We start from the raw sequence: 15,287 nt of genomic DNA, 5'->3' as shown, positions 1-15,287 counted from the left end.
AATTAATTTAAAACTTTTTCAAGAACTCTGAAAAATTAAGGAGTAGACTTGTTCATGGGCTAGGCTAGGCCGGGCTGGGTTCGGGTTGGACTGAGTCCATAATTACTAAAATTCATACTTATCCAAGCTGGTCCGGTCCGAAAATATGAGCCTTAATTTTTACCAAAACTCATCCAAATTTGATGACCTTTAACCAAGATCCACCCATCCAAAGCACGGCCAAATAGATTTTTCATCAAATAATAAATAAGTTATAAAAAAATTAACAATAATATTAAGTTGTGAATATGACGAAATATTATTCTACAAAATACTTTAAAATTAAAATACCAAATACACATCTTTATTCAATCACAACAACTAAAATTCAAACCATTATAATCAATAGTAATCAACAATAAATATATATTATATAAGTATATATAAAACTAATTAATAAATAATTCATCTCAATTCAAACCATTATATATATAAGTATATGTAAAATTAATTAATAAGTATATTTTATAACTTAGGTTGGGCCAGATTGAGCTTAAGCTTTTAACAATAAAAATCAAACCTTGTTTGTTTTTAAAATGGTTTATGTTTTTTATCCAAGATCCAATCATCGGGCTTTATATATTTATCTAAGCCCTTTTTTGTTGAGTGTTAAGGAGGATGTTTTGAGCCGACGCAGCATAGTCATAGTAATAATAATAATAATAACTAGAGCCAAAAGTTCACTGGCTCTAATGCCTTTAGCCTCACCGTATCATTGATTTTTTTCTTCATTTATTGGTTTTTTTTTATGATGACTTTACTCCAATTTTATTTAGAAAATGCTCAAAGTATAGACACTTGCATTTTGGTTTAGTCATCAAAAAAAAAATAAAAAAATAAACCACACATACATTATTAAAAAATCAAACAGAAAAAATCATTCTTTGTATTATTATTATTATTATTATTATTATTATTATTATTTAGGCAATGTCAACAAATAATCCCATCAAACATTGAAAAAGAGTCAAACCGGATTGCTGGGTATTGAGACAGACAGCAACTTCTTTGTAATTCTTTGCAGATTCAGATCCTTAGTATTTTGTTTTAATGAAATCCAACTTCCAAGTTGATCATGTCTTTCACCGGAGACTTGAAGGATCACAGAATCAAGCTAACGATTTTCGGGTCTATTGGTACACGGGTTGTCAATAAGCTCTCACCGAGTGGTGAGAGTTCGATTCTCGGCTGAGGGTACATTTCTGAGAGTTGTGAATAGTAGTTATGTACGGGTGGTTCCAGCGTCCATGTGAGCGCGGCCCCATTCTCATTTATTCCACCGAGACTTGAGCACGTCCCTGGGTCTCTAGTGGGTTCGCCCCGCTCCTCTTCCAAAAAAAAAAAACAATAGCAACCAGACAAAACTAATCCTTTCAAAGGTGGTTGGTTCTCCATTCAAGTTTGCATGCCACCTTTATATATGAGGCAAGTAACACATGTTGGCATTCCTCTTCCTAATCTTCTTCTTAACCAATCAAGTACTGATGATTCATCATTTGTCAAATATGAGATATCTAATGCATATGTATGTCATCTTCAGTGAATCATTTCATTACAGTGGTTGTTGATTGTATTCATTGAACTCTTTATTATGCCTTTACCTCACTCTCTATCATGTTGAGAAGAATATCACATTCTTATCTTCAATATTTACTGTTGAATCACAGACTCACAGTATGTAATCTTTATTGTGTGACTGAAATCCTTCCAGCAGTAATGCTGCTATTATTTAATCAGCATCTTTGGTTTAAATCACATTCAGCTTCATCTTTATTGTATTATTATTACTGTGAGGGAATTTGAGGCCAGGTTCAGCAGGAGTTGTCACAAATAATAATAATATTTCAAACTTATATGTCAGTTATATTGTTCAGCTGGGCTACTGCAGAGAACTTTAAAAGGGTCAAAAAGATACAAATTCAGTAAATAAAACACACTTCTCACATGCCTAATTGTGTTGCCTGTAATCCTATCATTTAAGTGATATTAGAGTTGAAATTCCTTTTTCAATGGAATCTCAACCACCAATTCCTTTGCTACTTCCTTGTATGAACAGTATATCAGATACCTTTTTAGTGTATTAATATTTTCCTCTTGTTTTGTTTTTAGAGTAGAGCATGGTGAACAAAAAGCTTGCTGCAAATCAAGCATCAAACAGAGGTGAACAACCTGGAATTCCTTCTTCCCAACTACCACTCTTTTATCATTTGTACCTTTTCTCCATTATTGAACTCACAAATTGGAAAACAAAATCTTCCAAGAAAGTTTGGCAAGTTATTATTCTTCTGAAACTCATCCTCTGGTTTGCTTTTTTGAAGCTTTCAACTTCTGCCAATGATTTCCACTTTCAATGGATTCAAATGTGTCAACCTGAGCTTAGATGGTGCAGCAGTAATAAGATCTGATGGTGTCCTGATGCTGACTGATCTTAATAAGCAACACAAAGGACATGGCTTCTACCCAATTCCTATTAGTTTTGGTAATACTATCTCTTCTTTCTCCACCACTTTTGTCTTTGTTATTGTCCCTGAGTATCTTGGAAAGGGTTGCTGTGGATTTGCTTTCACTATTTCTGCTTCAAAAGACTTCTCTGAATCAATGGCTACTAATTACATGGGTCTTTTCAACTATAGCAATAATGGAAACTCATATAATCATATTCTTGCCATTGAGTTTGACACTGTCATGAACCCTGAAGACAAAGATATAGATAGCAACCATGTTGGCATTGATGTCAATGGTTTGGTTTCCAATAAATCCATCACTGCATCTTATACATCTGATGATAATGGTGAACTAAGGAACCTTAGCCTTGTTAGTGGAAATCCAATGCAAGTTTGGATTGATTATGATCATTTTGATATGAAGCTCAATGTGACATTAGCTCCCTTTTCAGCTTTCCTAGACCCAGTTTACCTTTTCTGTCTACAAACATTAAATCAGAGGTTTCAGATAATCAAGGGAGTGGCCTCTGGCCTTCATTATTTGCATGAAGATTGTGAGCAAGTTGTGATTCATAGAGACGTTAAAGCTGGCAATGTGTTACTAGACAAAGATATGAATGGAAGACTCAGTGACTTTGGACTTGCTAGACTATATAGTCATGGAGGTGCTCCTCAGACAACCAATGTGGTAGGAACTCTGGGTTATATTGCACCGGAGCTTGCTAGAACTTGCAAGTCGACGACAAGCAGCTATGTGTTCGCCTTTGGAGCTTTCTTACTTGAAGTTGCTTGTGGAAGGAGACCATTAGAGCTGAAGAAAGAAGCAGATGATCAGCAGATGTTAGTGGAATTTGTGTTTGCTAATTGGAAGAGAGGAGCAATTCTAGATACAAGGGATCCAAAATTGGGAGAAGATTATGTGCCCAATGAGTTGGAGTTAGTATTGAAACTTGGATTGTTTTGCTCACATAACTCGCCTAAAGCCCGGCCTAGTATGAGACAAGTAACACAGATTCTTAATGCTGGTGTTCCTCTTCCTGATTTACTGATTCCTGATTTTAGTTCTGAGTATTCAACATTCACTGAGAATGATTGCGCTGTCTCGTTCCCCTCCATGTCGAGTGAACCATGTCTTTTTATCGGCAGTTGATCGAATTTTAACTTTATTTGTCTTCAATACATTCATATTGGTAAGCTGATGTACTCAATTTCAACACAGATGCTTTAACATGAATGTGAAATAATAATAGCTTCAATTGCTTAGACTTTTTGTGAGGCTACTATTTTCTGTTCATTGCTGACCATTACTTTATTTTTCCATGTTCCAGATGAAAAAAAATGAAGAAACATCTCCAGAGTAGTTGTTGAAAATTCCAATCTCATATGCACATCACAATCTTGACGAAAGATTTTTCCAAGTGTTTGGTGGCAAATGACTGAAACCTTTTCCCTCCCTTGACCGGAACTAAAGATATTCATACTCCATCAAATTAGCTCTGTTTCAGAGCAGCCAATTATGGCATCTTTGTTGCTAAAAAATTTAGTGCTCTTAGCTCTTCTTGTGCATCTCAGAGCCTTTGCAGCAGATTCTGAGTTCAAATTCGATGGATTTCGCGGCGCAAATCTCAGTCTTGATGGTATTACAAACTTGTCTGAAGAAGGCCTTTTGCTTCTCACCAATAGGACACAGCAATCAAAGGGTCAGGCTTTCTACCCATCTGCTTTCCGGTTCAAGACATCTGAATCTGCTGCTGCTCACTCATTCTCCACCACTTTCGTATTCGCTATCGTCTCCGAGTACTCTACCATCAGTAGTTTTGGCTTCACCTTCTGCTTGTCGCCGACGAAAGCACTTCATGGTGGCATAGCCAACTTCTTAGGCCTCTTCAACTCTACAAACATCAATCTTGCATCAAATCACATTGTTGCTGTGGAGTTTGATACAGTTCAAACACCTGAATACAAAGATATCGACGACAACCATGTTGGCATTGATATCTATGGCCTGATTTCGAATAATTCTCATACTGCAGGCTACTATGCTGGTGATTCTAGCAGAGATTTTCACAACCTGAGCTTATTCAGTGGTCAGCCAATGCAAGCATGGGTAGAATATGATGGCAAAAAACTGCAACTCAATGTGACAATAGCTCCCTTAGGACAGCAAAAGCCCGGCCGCCCTCTCTTATCATCAGAGATCGATCTTTCCGGCATGATATCCGAAGATGTGTTCGTCGGCTTCACTGCATCTGAGGGTAATATACATACAACCCATTACATACTTGGTTGGAGCTTTAAAATGGATGGAAATGCAACTCCTCTTGATCTAACAAGCTTGCCTAAACTCCCACTCATTGCCGAAAACAATAAGAAATCCTGGACTTGGATAATTTGGCTCTGTCTGTCTCTAGTCCTTGCTCTAACAATTACAGGATTGATCATCAGTTACATAGTGGCAAGGAGAATGAAATTTGCAGAGCTACGTGAGGAATGGGAGCAAGAGTATGGTCCTCATCGTTTCTCATACAAAGAGCTCTTCCAAGCAACAGAGGGCTTCAAAGACAAACACTTTCTTGGCTTTGGAGGCTTTGGCAGTGTCTACAAAGGAGTATTGCCAAGTTCTAAAGCAGAAATTGCAGTAAAAAAGATATCTCATCAATCAAGACAGGGAATGAAGGAGTTTGTAGCAGAGATAGTAAGCCTTGGCAGACTACGGCACCGGAACTTAGTCCGTCTCTTAGGCTATTGCCGGCGAGAAGGAGAACTCTTCCTAGTCTATGATTTCATGCATAATGGTAGTCTAGATAAGCATCTATTTAGTCAGAGAACACCATGTCTGGACTGGAACCAGAGGTTCAGAATCATCAAAGGAGTAGCTTCAGGCCTGCTCTACCTGCATGAAGAGTGGGTGAAGGTGGTGATTCACAGAGACATCAAAGCTAGCAATGTGTTGCTAGACAGTGAATTCAATGCAAGGCTTGGGGACTTTGGTCTTGCTAGATTGTATGATCATGGGACTGACTTTCAAACAACTCATGTTATGGGAACAATGGGATATCTAGCTCCAGAGCTTGTAAGGAGAGGCAAAGCCACAACATGCAGTGATGTGTATGCATTTGGAGTGTTCTTACTTGAAGTTGCATGTGGAAAAAGGCCTATAGAATTGGAAGATTATGGAGAGGAGATTGTTTTGGTGGAATGGGTGTTGGAGTGTTGGAAAAATGGGGACATAGGTGGAGCAAGAGATAGAAGACTTGGTGAAGAGTATGTGGTGGAAGAGATGGAGTTGGTGTTAAAGTTGGGATTGCTCTGTTGTCACCCTGTGGATAGAGCAAGGCCAAGTATGAGACAAGTCATGCATTTCTTGAATGGAGATTTTTGTCTGCCTCAATTGACACCTTCTTCTTTGAATGATGATGTGTTGAATTCAATTGCAGATGAAGGTTTTGATAAGTATGTTGTGTCTTCTTCTTCTTCTGCTTCTCTGGCCACTGCTTCTCTTCTCTCTGGTGGTCGCTAGTTCTACTTCTATGCATGTGTGTGTGTGTGTGTGTCAGTGTGTGTGTGTTTTTTTGGGGGAAGAAGGGAATAACAAATGTAAGAGGTTTAGTATTAGTTTAGTTTTACTTGGTTTTGTATTTTTTTGATGTGTGTGTGTTTATCTTATATATATAATGACAAGAATTGACAACTCACCCAATTCTTTTATATATAACAATTTATAAAAGAATTTTAATTTATATTTTTTTTATATATATATATATATATAATGACAAGAATTGACAACTCACCCAATTTTTCCGACACTTACCTAGTCCACATAGTAAAGATAATTACATGTATATCCGTAGATGTCGGTTTGAAAATTTTTTAACTTAATATGATTTTTATAAATTATTTGAATGTGTTTGTAATAAATTTTAATTGTCCATGTAACACCACCTGGTCAAATTAAAAAATTTTAATAACTAGATGTTGACGTGGTCTATTGCCTTAAAAATACATTGTTTTTTTATAAGTCTTTCCCGTTTGGCTTACCGTATTTCATTTTTTTTTCCTCTTTGTATTTACTTTTCTATTTTGATTGGTGGCCACACACTTATGCTTATCATGCTCGCTTGTATTCTTTTTGACTCATTGATTTAGTGCCTTGAAGCTTATTTACTTTTTTTATTAAAAAAAGTTTTTGCCAAAAATATTTCTTGATGTAACTGATTCATAAAAAAAGATGACCAAAAAACACAATCTAAACAAATCCAAACCAACTTTATTTAGTGGAGTCCTTTTTAAAATTCTCCCATGAGAAAAAAACTTTTATCAAAAGCTAAATCCAATAATTCAAAAAATAAATAAAATTTCCAATTAATACTAAATTTTTATTGATATCTAAACAATTTTTCAAAAAAAAATAATTATGAAATATATATTTACCAATAAACCAAAACAAAAGCACAAAGTAAGTGCTGCGGATTCACTAACTAATGAGCACCAAATGAAACAACAAACAAGAAGAAGTTATCAAGTATAAGAGTTTCACGCCGGCGGCTTCAGAAATTAAACAGCTGCCGCCGGGAAGCGTTACACTGCATTCCACGCTTGCCTGCCCACACGAGAAACTCGAGCTAACGTTGCTCGTCGTCTCGCACGCCGGCTTCTCCGTCGGCGATGCAGGGCTTGCCTGCCATGATGCATTTGTATGAGATTATATATACTTCATGTATATATATATATAGAGATGACCCATTATCTAGAGACGTTTTTAGTAACCAGTTATATAATCATTCAATATCTAAAATCCATTTATGAACAATATTAAATAGTGTCTAAAAACAATTTTACATTATACATAATGATTATAAACAATAAATTTATATAGTATTTATATAAAAAATAACAGTTGAATCATTATCCAACGATCTGTAAACAAACATCTCTAGTAAACAGTAATGTTTAAATGACTTAAAACCCATATATATATAATTTTTTTAACATAACACAATGGTTTGACCAAGTTTATAATTACGAACATGCAGAGAATTCTCCTACAGAGTCGGGCTCTATCACAAAAGCACACGTTCAATTTCTCCCCTGCCTCACCTTTATCTTTTGTGAGAGTGGAAAGTCAAACTCATGTCTCACTCCAATAAAAAAACTGGGGGTGTTATAAAGTTAATAACCGAAAACTATATTTACTAACTAATATCTAAAATATTAATATTAATAAAACATTTTTATTAATTTAAATAATATTTATTTAAATTAATATTAATAAAACGGAGATTTTGAAATTTAGAAAACGGGTAAGCACTTACCGGGCTGGAGTTAGTGGTCTTAGAGAGCCCGGCATCATAAGTCATAGTTAAATCGGGCCGGAAAAGCCCAAAAGACCTCTCAGAAGTGGGCCCGGCCTTCAAGTCTTCATCATAAAGCGCAAAGATATAAGTGTCCACGGACTTGCCAGGCATCTTAGGCGTGCCAACCATGGACCTTAAATGGGCCACAAGCCCACCATTAAAGGCCTTCGCATTATCCACGCTGGCACCGACTTCATCGGCGTCACCTCTATATGGCCAACCAGTCTCCGCCACGACGATCTCGAGATTCGTAAAACCCCATCGCATCAAGAGCTGATCGTATGGCGTCCACCTGCGCATCAAACATGTTGGAATACGTCAGTGACGAAACCGGGTCGACCCGGCCCGGGTTGGGTTGGAATAGGCAAAAGGCGAGGGTTTCGGGCCTCGTGTCGGATCTATAAGCGAAAAACGGGTACGGGTTTATCATGAAAGGGGATCCGTTATCTTGGAGGAAGTGGAGGATGGGGGAGAGGACGGAGGAGAGGTCGGAGTGGAAGGCGCCGGCGGAGGGGGGATCGGATTGGGAGAGTACGGCCATGGAATGGACGGTGGAGATCTTGATCTGAGGGGCGGTGGAGGAGAGGGCTGATTGAAGGTTTTGCATAGCCGGAAGGAGGAGAGGAGGGAGAGAAGGATCGCCGGAGTTGAGAGCTTCGTTGCCGACAGCGATGAGGGGGATTGAAGGCGAAGGGAGGAAAGGGAGAAGATTGGAGGAGGCCCAGGTGGAGGCGGCGGAGGAGGAGGAAGCGAGAGTGGGGAGATCGGAGTTGGGAACGCCGAGGATGACGGTGATGTCGGTGGAGGCGAGGGATCGGAGAAGGGCGGCGTCGGGAGCGTAGAGACGGAGCTTGGAGATCGTTGTTGATTGGAGGAGTCGTGCGGTGGCGTCCGGTGATGGGAGGTTGTCCGCTTCCTCGCCGTAGTTCACTCCGATGAATGACTGCGATCCTGACACGTGTTTTTCAAAGTGTTGATTTTTTTTTTTTCTTTTTTTCTAAAAAAATGGAAATTAAAGAGCTTTGCTTGGTTGGTTTGAGAACGCTATTAATTTATTTAATATTTAATTTTTTAGAGTGTTTATTTATTTAAAAAAAATAATAAAAATGGGAGATAGAATGAGCTGCTTACTTGCGGAGAAGAGAAGGAATGGAGAGAGGAGGAGAAGGAGGGTTATTTTCTCCATGGATTTCTTTTGATGAATAAAGAGAGAGGAAGAAGATGTATATGGGAATGGTTTCTTAAAATGGTGAAGAAAAAGATAGGGAGGTGGAGACTTGGGGAGGAATGAGAGAAGAGGGTTACTAATGGCACTTAATTTGCTAGTGGTTTAATAGTTAGGAGAGAGAGGTCTTTCATGACTTCATTGCTACTCTAGAGCAGAGTGATTTGAAATGGAGGTATTATGTAACATTTAGGAGTTAATTGTTAAGTATGTATTAAATTATGGGAATACTTGAATGAGAGGGAAAGAATAGATGGGAATGCAAGCGAGGTTCTAAAATTTGAAGGATTTGTTGAAATAAGTTAAGGTATTAATGTTAGGATTATAATGTTCAACTGATTTGTTGGACCATTTTGCTTAAAAGCAGGATTGGGAGTAGTCAAGCTAGAGTCAATTTATGGATTAATTGCAAGCTACAAATAATTGATGCTGTGAACGATAGTGTAACAAAAATTAAAGATGGGAAATAATTGAAGAGGAAGGCGTACAGTTAAACAGGGCCATCAGATCAGAAGTTTTGATTGGGTATGTTGTGATGGATGGCATAGATATAATAGAGTCAATTCCAAGTATTGGAAACTTCTTGCTGATCCACTGGCAGGGACGGAGACCTCCAGTCTTCTCACTCTTTCCTATAAAAGAAGGAATAGACCTTCTGCAATAGCTCATGAAGACCATTGAACATGTGTTTGGTTAGTCGTTTCCCTGATTACTGGAAAATGTGTGATGTGTAGCTATTTTAATTAATTTAAAAAAAAAACCACATACAATACCACTTCCAGAACTTCTGATTTTGATTTATTAGAAAGCGATAATATAAAAAGAAAATTTTAAGTATTATATAAAATTCTATAAGTTCAAAAAAAAGACTTTGAAAATAAGAGTAAGTTAATTTTTATATATTAGTTCATTTTCTTCCATGTCAGTAAAAAAACCACCTAAGTGAATTTAGTTTAAAATTCAATTAAATCGAAAGTAGGAGAAGTATCACTTCCCCCACTTCAAAACAAATGAACACATGAAATGAAGAAGTCAGCCCACTTCCCCCAAATGAAAAGCCCATAATATAAATTAAATCGATAGGCTCAGCCCCATTTTTTTTTGGTTCACCAGTTGAACACCCCTACCAGAACCAACCAATGAAATATATATAACAGAATACAACTCAAAACACAGGTCTTTATGCAAAGGGAAAGAACAGCTGAAACCAAGCATAGTCAACAAGCAATAACTTCTGAAATAACACTGGAATTACCAGCATAAAAATCAAAGGTATATAACATTGAAATTACCAGCATAAAAATAAAGGTATATAACACTGAAATTACACGCATAAAAAAACAAAGAAGATAACAAACACCATGCCCCTGGAGAAGCAAAGGAACAGACCAAAATTCTGATCCACAATCAGAAGAATAACACACAAGAATAGCTCACAAATATAAAAAGGATTCCTGTCTGGGATGTGCGAGGTGCAGCAAGGAAATTTTGGAACAAAACTTACATTACCATAACACACTGGCTCTTCTTAACCTCCGACTTACTGCAAGGCTACAATATTAGTCGGAAGCTAGCATATGCAAAATCAACTCAATTACCCTCCTGAGTGAGAGACCGGAGAGGTCACGAAATGGCCATCCTTGAAAGTGTGAACAAACTGTTGAGGCAATGCATGCTCCACCTAAAAGTATTCATAAAAAAGGAAAAAAGGATCTTGAGAGTCTAATACTTATTTGGTTTTAATGACGAAGGGAATTTGTGAAGATTTAGCACAACCAATTCTGTTTTAACAATCGAGAAGGACAATATGGACATATATGTTAGCAGGTCATTATGATAAACACATATAAGGCATGACATTCAGCACAGGTTTGACTTAGCCCAAACTATTTGCCAATTGCCATGGCATCTTGTTTACAGAGTTACAATAGTAAGCAATTGAAAGCAATTTTCAATTTTCAATGTTCACACTGCCCAAGAAACTCAGGTTGAAATGTAAAAGACTAGATCAAGTCTAAATTGAAACTTACTCCAGCAATACCCAACCGTTTGCTAAAAGATAATGTGGAGCAATCAGTATGTAGAATCTTTTTGAGTCCAAGATATATTGTATACTCTTTTCACAAACCAACAATACTTAAGGGAGCTAATACCATCTAAATATCTAAAAGGCACCATCGATGTCCCGTAGTCTTTCAGGTGCATGGTCTGGCTAATTTGTGAAAACTTAAAGGTCCTGATATAGCAAAAAAATGGAAGAAAATGCACTCGAAACTCACCCAGTCATCATCAGAACTAGCTCCAGGAACAAGTACATTTATCTCACTTGATTTAGCGGTGGTAATTGAAGCCTCCAGTGAACCTTTGCTTAAATATAGTTGGCAACCTGCTGTGTTGTCTATTGATATTGTTGGTGCTGAGCCCTGCAGGAATTGAGCAGTGACCCATGAGCAAACAAAATGAAAAGAACAAAGTAAATCCATTCCAGACTGTATGCAATTGAAATGAAATTGACGGAAAAAATTGTATTAACATAGCAAACTCAAATCTGAAGCAGCAACCTATCAATTTACTCCTTGAATGGCCAACTGCCTAAGCAGCCATTAGGCAATTGTTTAAATAGGTCAATTCAAGTCACCAGGTTTGAAAATTTTTCCTATTTTTGACTCTCTTACCAAACCTTGATTTGGAAGCAACAAATTAGCGTGAAATTTAAGACAAATCTCCCTCATCAGTATAGCTATAGCATAAGATGCTAGAATAGATGGCTGAAGAATAACCAGTTGGCCAGCATTTTAGTGTGACACTAACAAGACGCATCCTTTTGGAATAACAAATGTTCCTATCCAATCCATTGAAAATGCTATGAGCACATTTGTTGAAAAGAATCAACAATGAGAACAATGAGAATAATTCAGCAACAGATTTCTTTTCATATTCCAATTCCACACAACCATCAAAAAATAGTTCTAGACAAATAATTGTCCCATCCCTTCACAGTCAGAAACATGTCATACCTGGCATTGCACTTCAACTCCATTGCAGTTCACAATCTCACAAGCTGCAACAACATCCTGAAACATAATAGAAAATATTGTTACTGCAATGTATGATGATGCAAAATAAAAGATACAAACATCTAGACAATTATTAGAATTTAACTAATGCAATATAGAAATCAATACAGCTTCTTTAAACTGACCGTGAACACAATTCCCATTTTGCTGCACTTATCAACAGTTATGTTGTTCACCTTTCCTGCAGATTATGAATTTCCAAAAGAAAGCTCAGAGAGAATAGTAGCAGATAAGGCAATAAGGCTCATGGTATGGTTCAAACCATGAAAAACTAGACAGCATACCTTTGACTTGTAAAACAGAATCCTTGCACCCAAATATGTACACAGACTGTTTGGAATCACAATCATCGATAACCAAGTGTTTCTTTCCAATCTGGTTTTCAACTGCCCACCTGTGCAGAGAAACATCTATGACAAATGAGTTCTAGCAACATGCCCAAAGTCTTCAAATCACACAAAAGGCAACTAGAGATCATAAAAGAAATATAGGAGCATTATTTTGAGTAGAAAGAGAGAGATCCGAAAGCCCTCACTTGCGTCCCATTTGAAGCTCTAACTTGGGAGGGCCTGCTTTAGAAAAGGCAGAGGAACTGGCGCGAGGTTCTTTTTCAGATGCACCAACAATACTGGTCCTATCAGTTCTATTCTTTGTCTTCATGTCATCAGTTACCTTCCTTAAACCTATGAGGCGGAAAATTGACAAAGGATAAGATATTCAGAGAGAAAACTTTTGACCCTTTCCTCGCTGGAAGCTGGAAATTTTGAAATTTGTTTTGCTTACCACCAGCCACTGACTTCCCTGAGCTAATTTCCTGAAATACAGCAGACATTCCTTCTTTGGGCCGTGATGATGCTGTCTCAGAGCTGAAAAGTGAAGCTGAGGGTGGAGGTGGGGGGGCTGGAGCCTTTGTTGAGGGTGGCTTTGACATGCCAGCACTGGTGGATGAGGTGGAAACAGCTACTCCTGCAGAAGCCCAAACAGGACCCAGAGGATAAAATCCCTTGACATAATCCCGTAAACCGGGAAGATAGAGTTCCTTTAAAGCTTTTGCCCATTCTACATGATCTGGATCCTTATTTCTGTACTCCACAAGAACCTATAAATTGTTTTAAGAAAAAATAACTCTCACTTCTGACACATGAAACAGAACCAATACCGTATTAGACTAGGTTCAGATAGTGATGCAAAAGTGCAATAAAAAGAAGTTGTGCCTCAAGTGGGCAAAAGTATAGAAAAGTTTGCATAATGAAGGGAATTAAGAATTTGTAACAAAGAAATGATGACTTCAATAAAAGCTTTGGGATGTAAAGCAAACAACACTGATGAAGAATTATCAATAAACCAATTCAATATAAAACGAATCATATGGTTTCATGGTGAAGGGGAATTAATGTAAAGAAACTAAGCATGTAAGCTGCCAATAAACTTATTAAAGAGGTGTCTGACTTTGGACATGCCTTGTTGTTGTAGAATTCAGCCATCTGCCAACTTTCCTCCACATGGGAAATTGGAAGACTCATACCTTAAACAAAGAACAAGTATAAGAAGAAAGATTTCAAGTAATCTTGATGAAAGATACACACAAGTTACTTAACAAAAATAAACAAAAAGACTATATACAAAATTTCACCTACCACAATCCTTTCCTGAATATGCAATCCATGCCAAAGCTGTGAGACTGTCAGCAATGGACTTCTGATGGTTGAAAGCATCAGTCCTCCTTCCTTCGGTTAATGCACTTGCTTTAAGGATCACTTCATTCAATGGCTTCAAGAATTCAGCTAAGTTCTCAAGACTAGGCTTCTGCAACATTTGTAATGAGTCTATATTGAGCAGGGGAATCAAATGTTACTACTAAATATGAATTAAAATGATGGCTTACATGCTAAGATCATATGGCTGAAAGGACTTTAAAATAAGTCAACATGACAGCAAGGCTTGAATATAAAGAAGCACACACACACACATATATATTGAAGAGAAACCAAAATCAAATTACTGAGCCACTGGTTTTGCAAAAGAATTTATTCAGGCAGAAAAAAAAATGACGGCAAGATCCAATATAATAAAAAATCAAAATTAATTTCACTATTTGATATTCGATAAACTGCATAAAAAATGCCATAACGCAACAAATAGCATAAATTCACGATATCTTCTGAGAGAAACAATGATATACAATTGCAGCCCATCATCCATGAAAGCAGCTGAGCCCTGATCTACTTTGATATCACAAGAATCACACAACTCAAACCACTTACAACCATAAATCTTAAGAATATCATAAAACTAGACATTAGATTAAAATAAAGACAAGGGATTAATTTCCGAACTGTGAAAAATTCACAATTTCACAAACCAGCTAACTAGAGACAGGATCCACAATTATTCCAGCAATCTCCTGATCCACAAATTACAGATATTGATCTTAAAGTATTCGATAAACAAATGTCTCAAAAGATCAACAATAACATTTTGTCCATTTCAAAATAGCGTTCCATTGCAACTATCAACATCAACATCAATATCAATATCAGACAAGCAACTAAGTTTAGAATTCCAAAACAAGACAAAAGAAAGGAAAAGGTTAAAATCTCTAATTAAACAAAGCACATCGATTCCAAGATTGGACCATTGGATCTAAAATCACCATTTCCACTCAATTATACTAAAATATACCAGATCGCAAGCAAAATACACAATGGAAGTGAAATTCAAAGCATAGATCGTCAACCTGAGACTGTTTAGCCTTGATGAGGAGGTCCCTCTTTACAGCGAACGCCTCTTCAAGTATCCTCGTGGCTTCGAGGACCTTTCCCCCGATCTTCTCCGCAGCAGCAGAGACTCTACCGAGGAACTTTGCAGCAAGCTCTATCAAACGCCAAGATAGCTGGATCTACAGGCTGCGCTTCAGCGGCACCTGATGGCGAGATGCCAGCATGGAATCCGGCGACGGGGAGAGCCTCAAGCCGCGCCACGGCCGCCTCCAGGCGGGCCACCAGGTCCTTCTCCATCGGCAGTGATGGGATGAGCTTCACGGCAACTCCGGCGATCTCGTTGGTTGGATTCCAGAGCTTTTGGTTCTCGTTTTGAGGCTCGATAAATTTGGGTCGGTTGTTAGATCGAATGAGGGCAATAAGAAAAA

General features: G+C 37.6%; 3 protein-coding genes across 3 annotated transcripts; 1 reads left to right on the top strand and 2 right to left on the bottom strand.

Annotated features, from left to right (window-relative positions):
- The first annotated feature begins 2,055 nt into the window (after positions 1 to 2,055).
- Positions 2,056 to 6,129, top strand: LOC120274919 (L-type lectin-domain containing receptor kinase SIT2-like). Its single transcript, XM_039281458.1, has 3 exons — positions 2,056 to 2,199; positions 2,358 to 3,628; positions 3,941 to 6,129. The coding sequence occupies exons 2-3, from the start codon at positions 2,374 to 2,376 to the stop codon at positions 6,001 to 6,003; spliced, it is 3,318 nt and encodes a 1,105-aa protein (XP_039137392.1). The 5' UTR covers positions 2,056 to 2,199; positions 2,358 to 2,373; the 3' UTR covers positions 6,004 to 6,129.
- A 795-nt stretch (positions 6,130 to 6,924) lies between these two features.
- On the bottom strand, positions 6,925 to 9,257 carry LOC120274692 (glucan endo-1,3-beta-glucosidase 7-like). Its single transcript, XM_039281222.1, is given in 4 exon segments — positions 6,925 to 7,161; positions 7,796 to 8,095; positions 8,097 to 8,788; positions 8,969 to 9,257. Coding segments are annotated over 4 exon segments (1,251 nt in total). The 5' UTR covers positions 9,024 to 9,257; the 3' UTR covers positions 6,925 to 6,957.
- A 1,040-nt stretch (positions 9,258 to 10,297) lies between these two features.
- LOC120274691 (cyclase-associated protein 1) lies at positions 10,298 to 15,285 on the bottom strand. Its single transcript, XM_039281221.1, is given in 11 exon segments — positions 10,298 to 10,743; positions 11,342 to 11,485; positions 12,080 to 12,136; positions 12,265 to 12,320; positions 12,424 to 12,533; positions 12,675 to 12,822; positions 12,923 to 13,238; positions 13,600 to 13,664; positions 13,777 to 13,945; positions 14,877 to 15,014; positions 15,016 to 15,285. Coding segments are annotated over 11 exon segments (1,431 nt in total). The 5' UTR covers positions 15,157 to 15,285; the 3' UTR covers positions 10,298 to 10,656.
- Positions 15,286 to 15,287: the final 2 nt, after the last annotated feature.

Source organism: Dioscorea cayenensis, chromosome 13, assembly GCF_009730915.1.
Source record: "Dioscorea cayenensis subsp. rotundata cultivar TDr96_F1 chromosome 13, TDr96_F1_v2_PseudoChromosome.rev07_lg8_w22 25.fasta, whole genome shotgun sequence".
NCBI lineage: Eukaryota > Viridiplantae > Streptophyta > Magnoliopsida > Dioscoreales > Dioscoreaceae > Dioscorea > Dioscorea cayenensis.
Note: the sequence above shows the minus strand (reverse complement) of the source record. Positions and strands in the feature narration are given on the sequence as shown.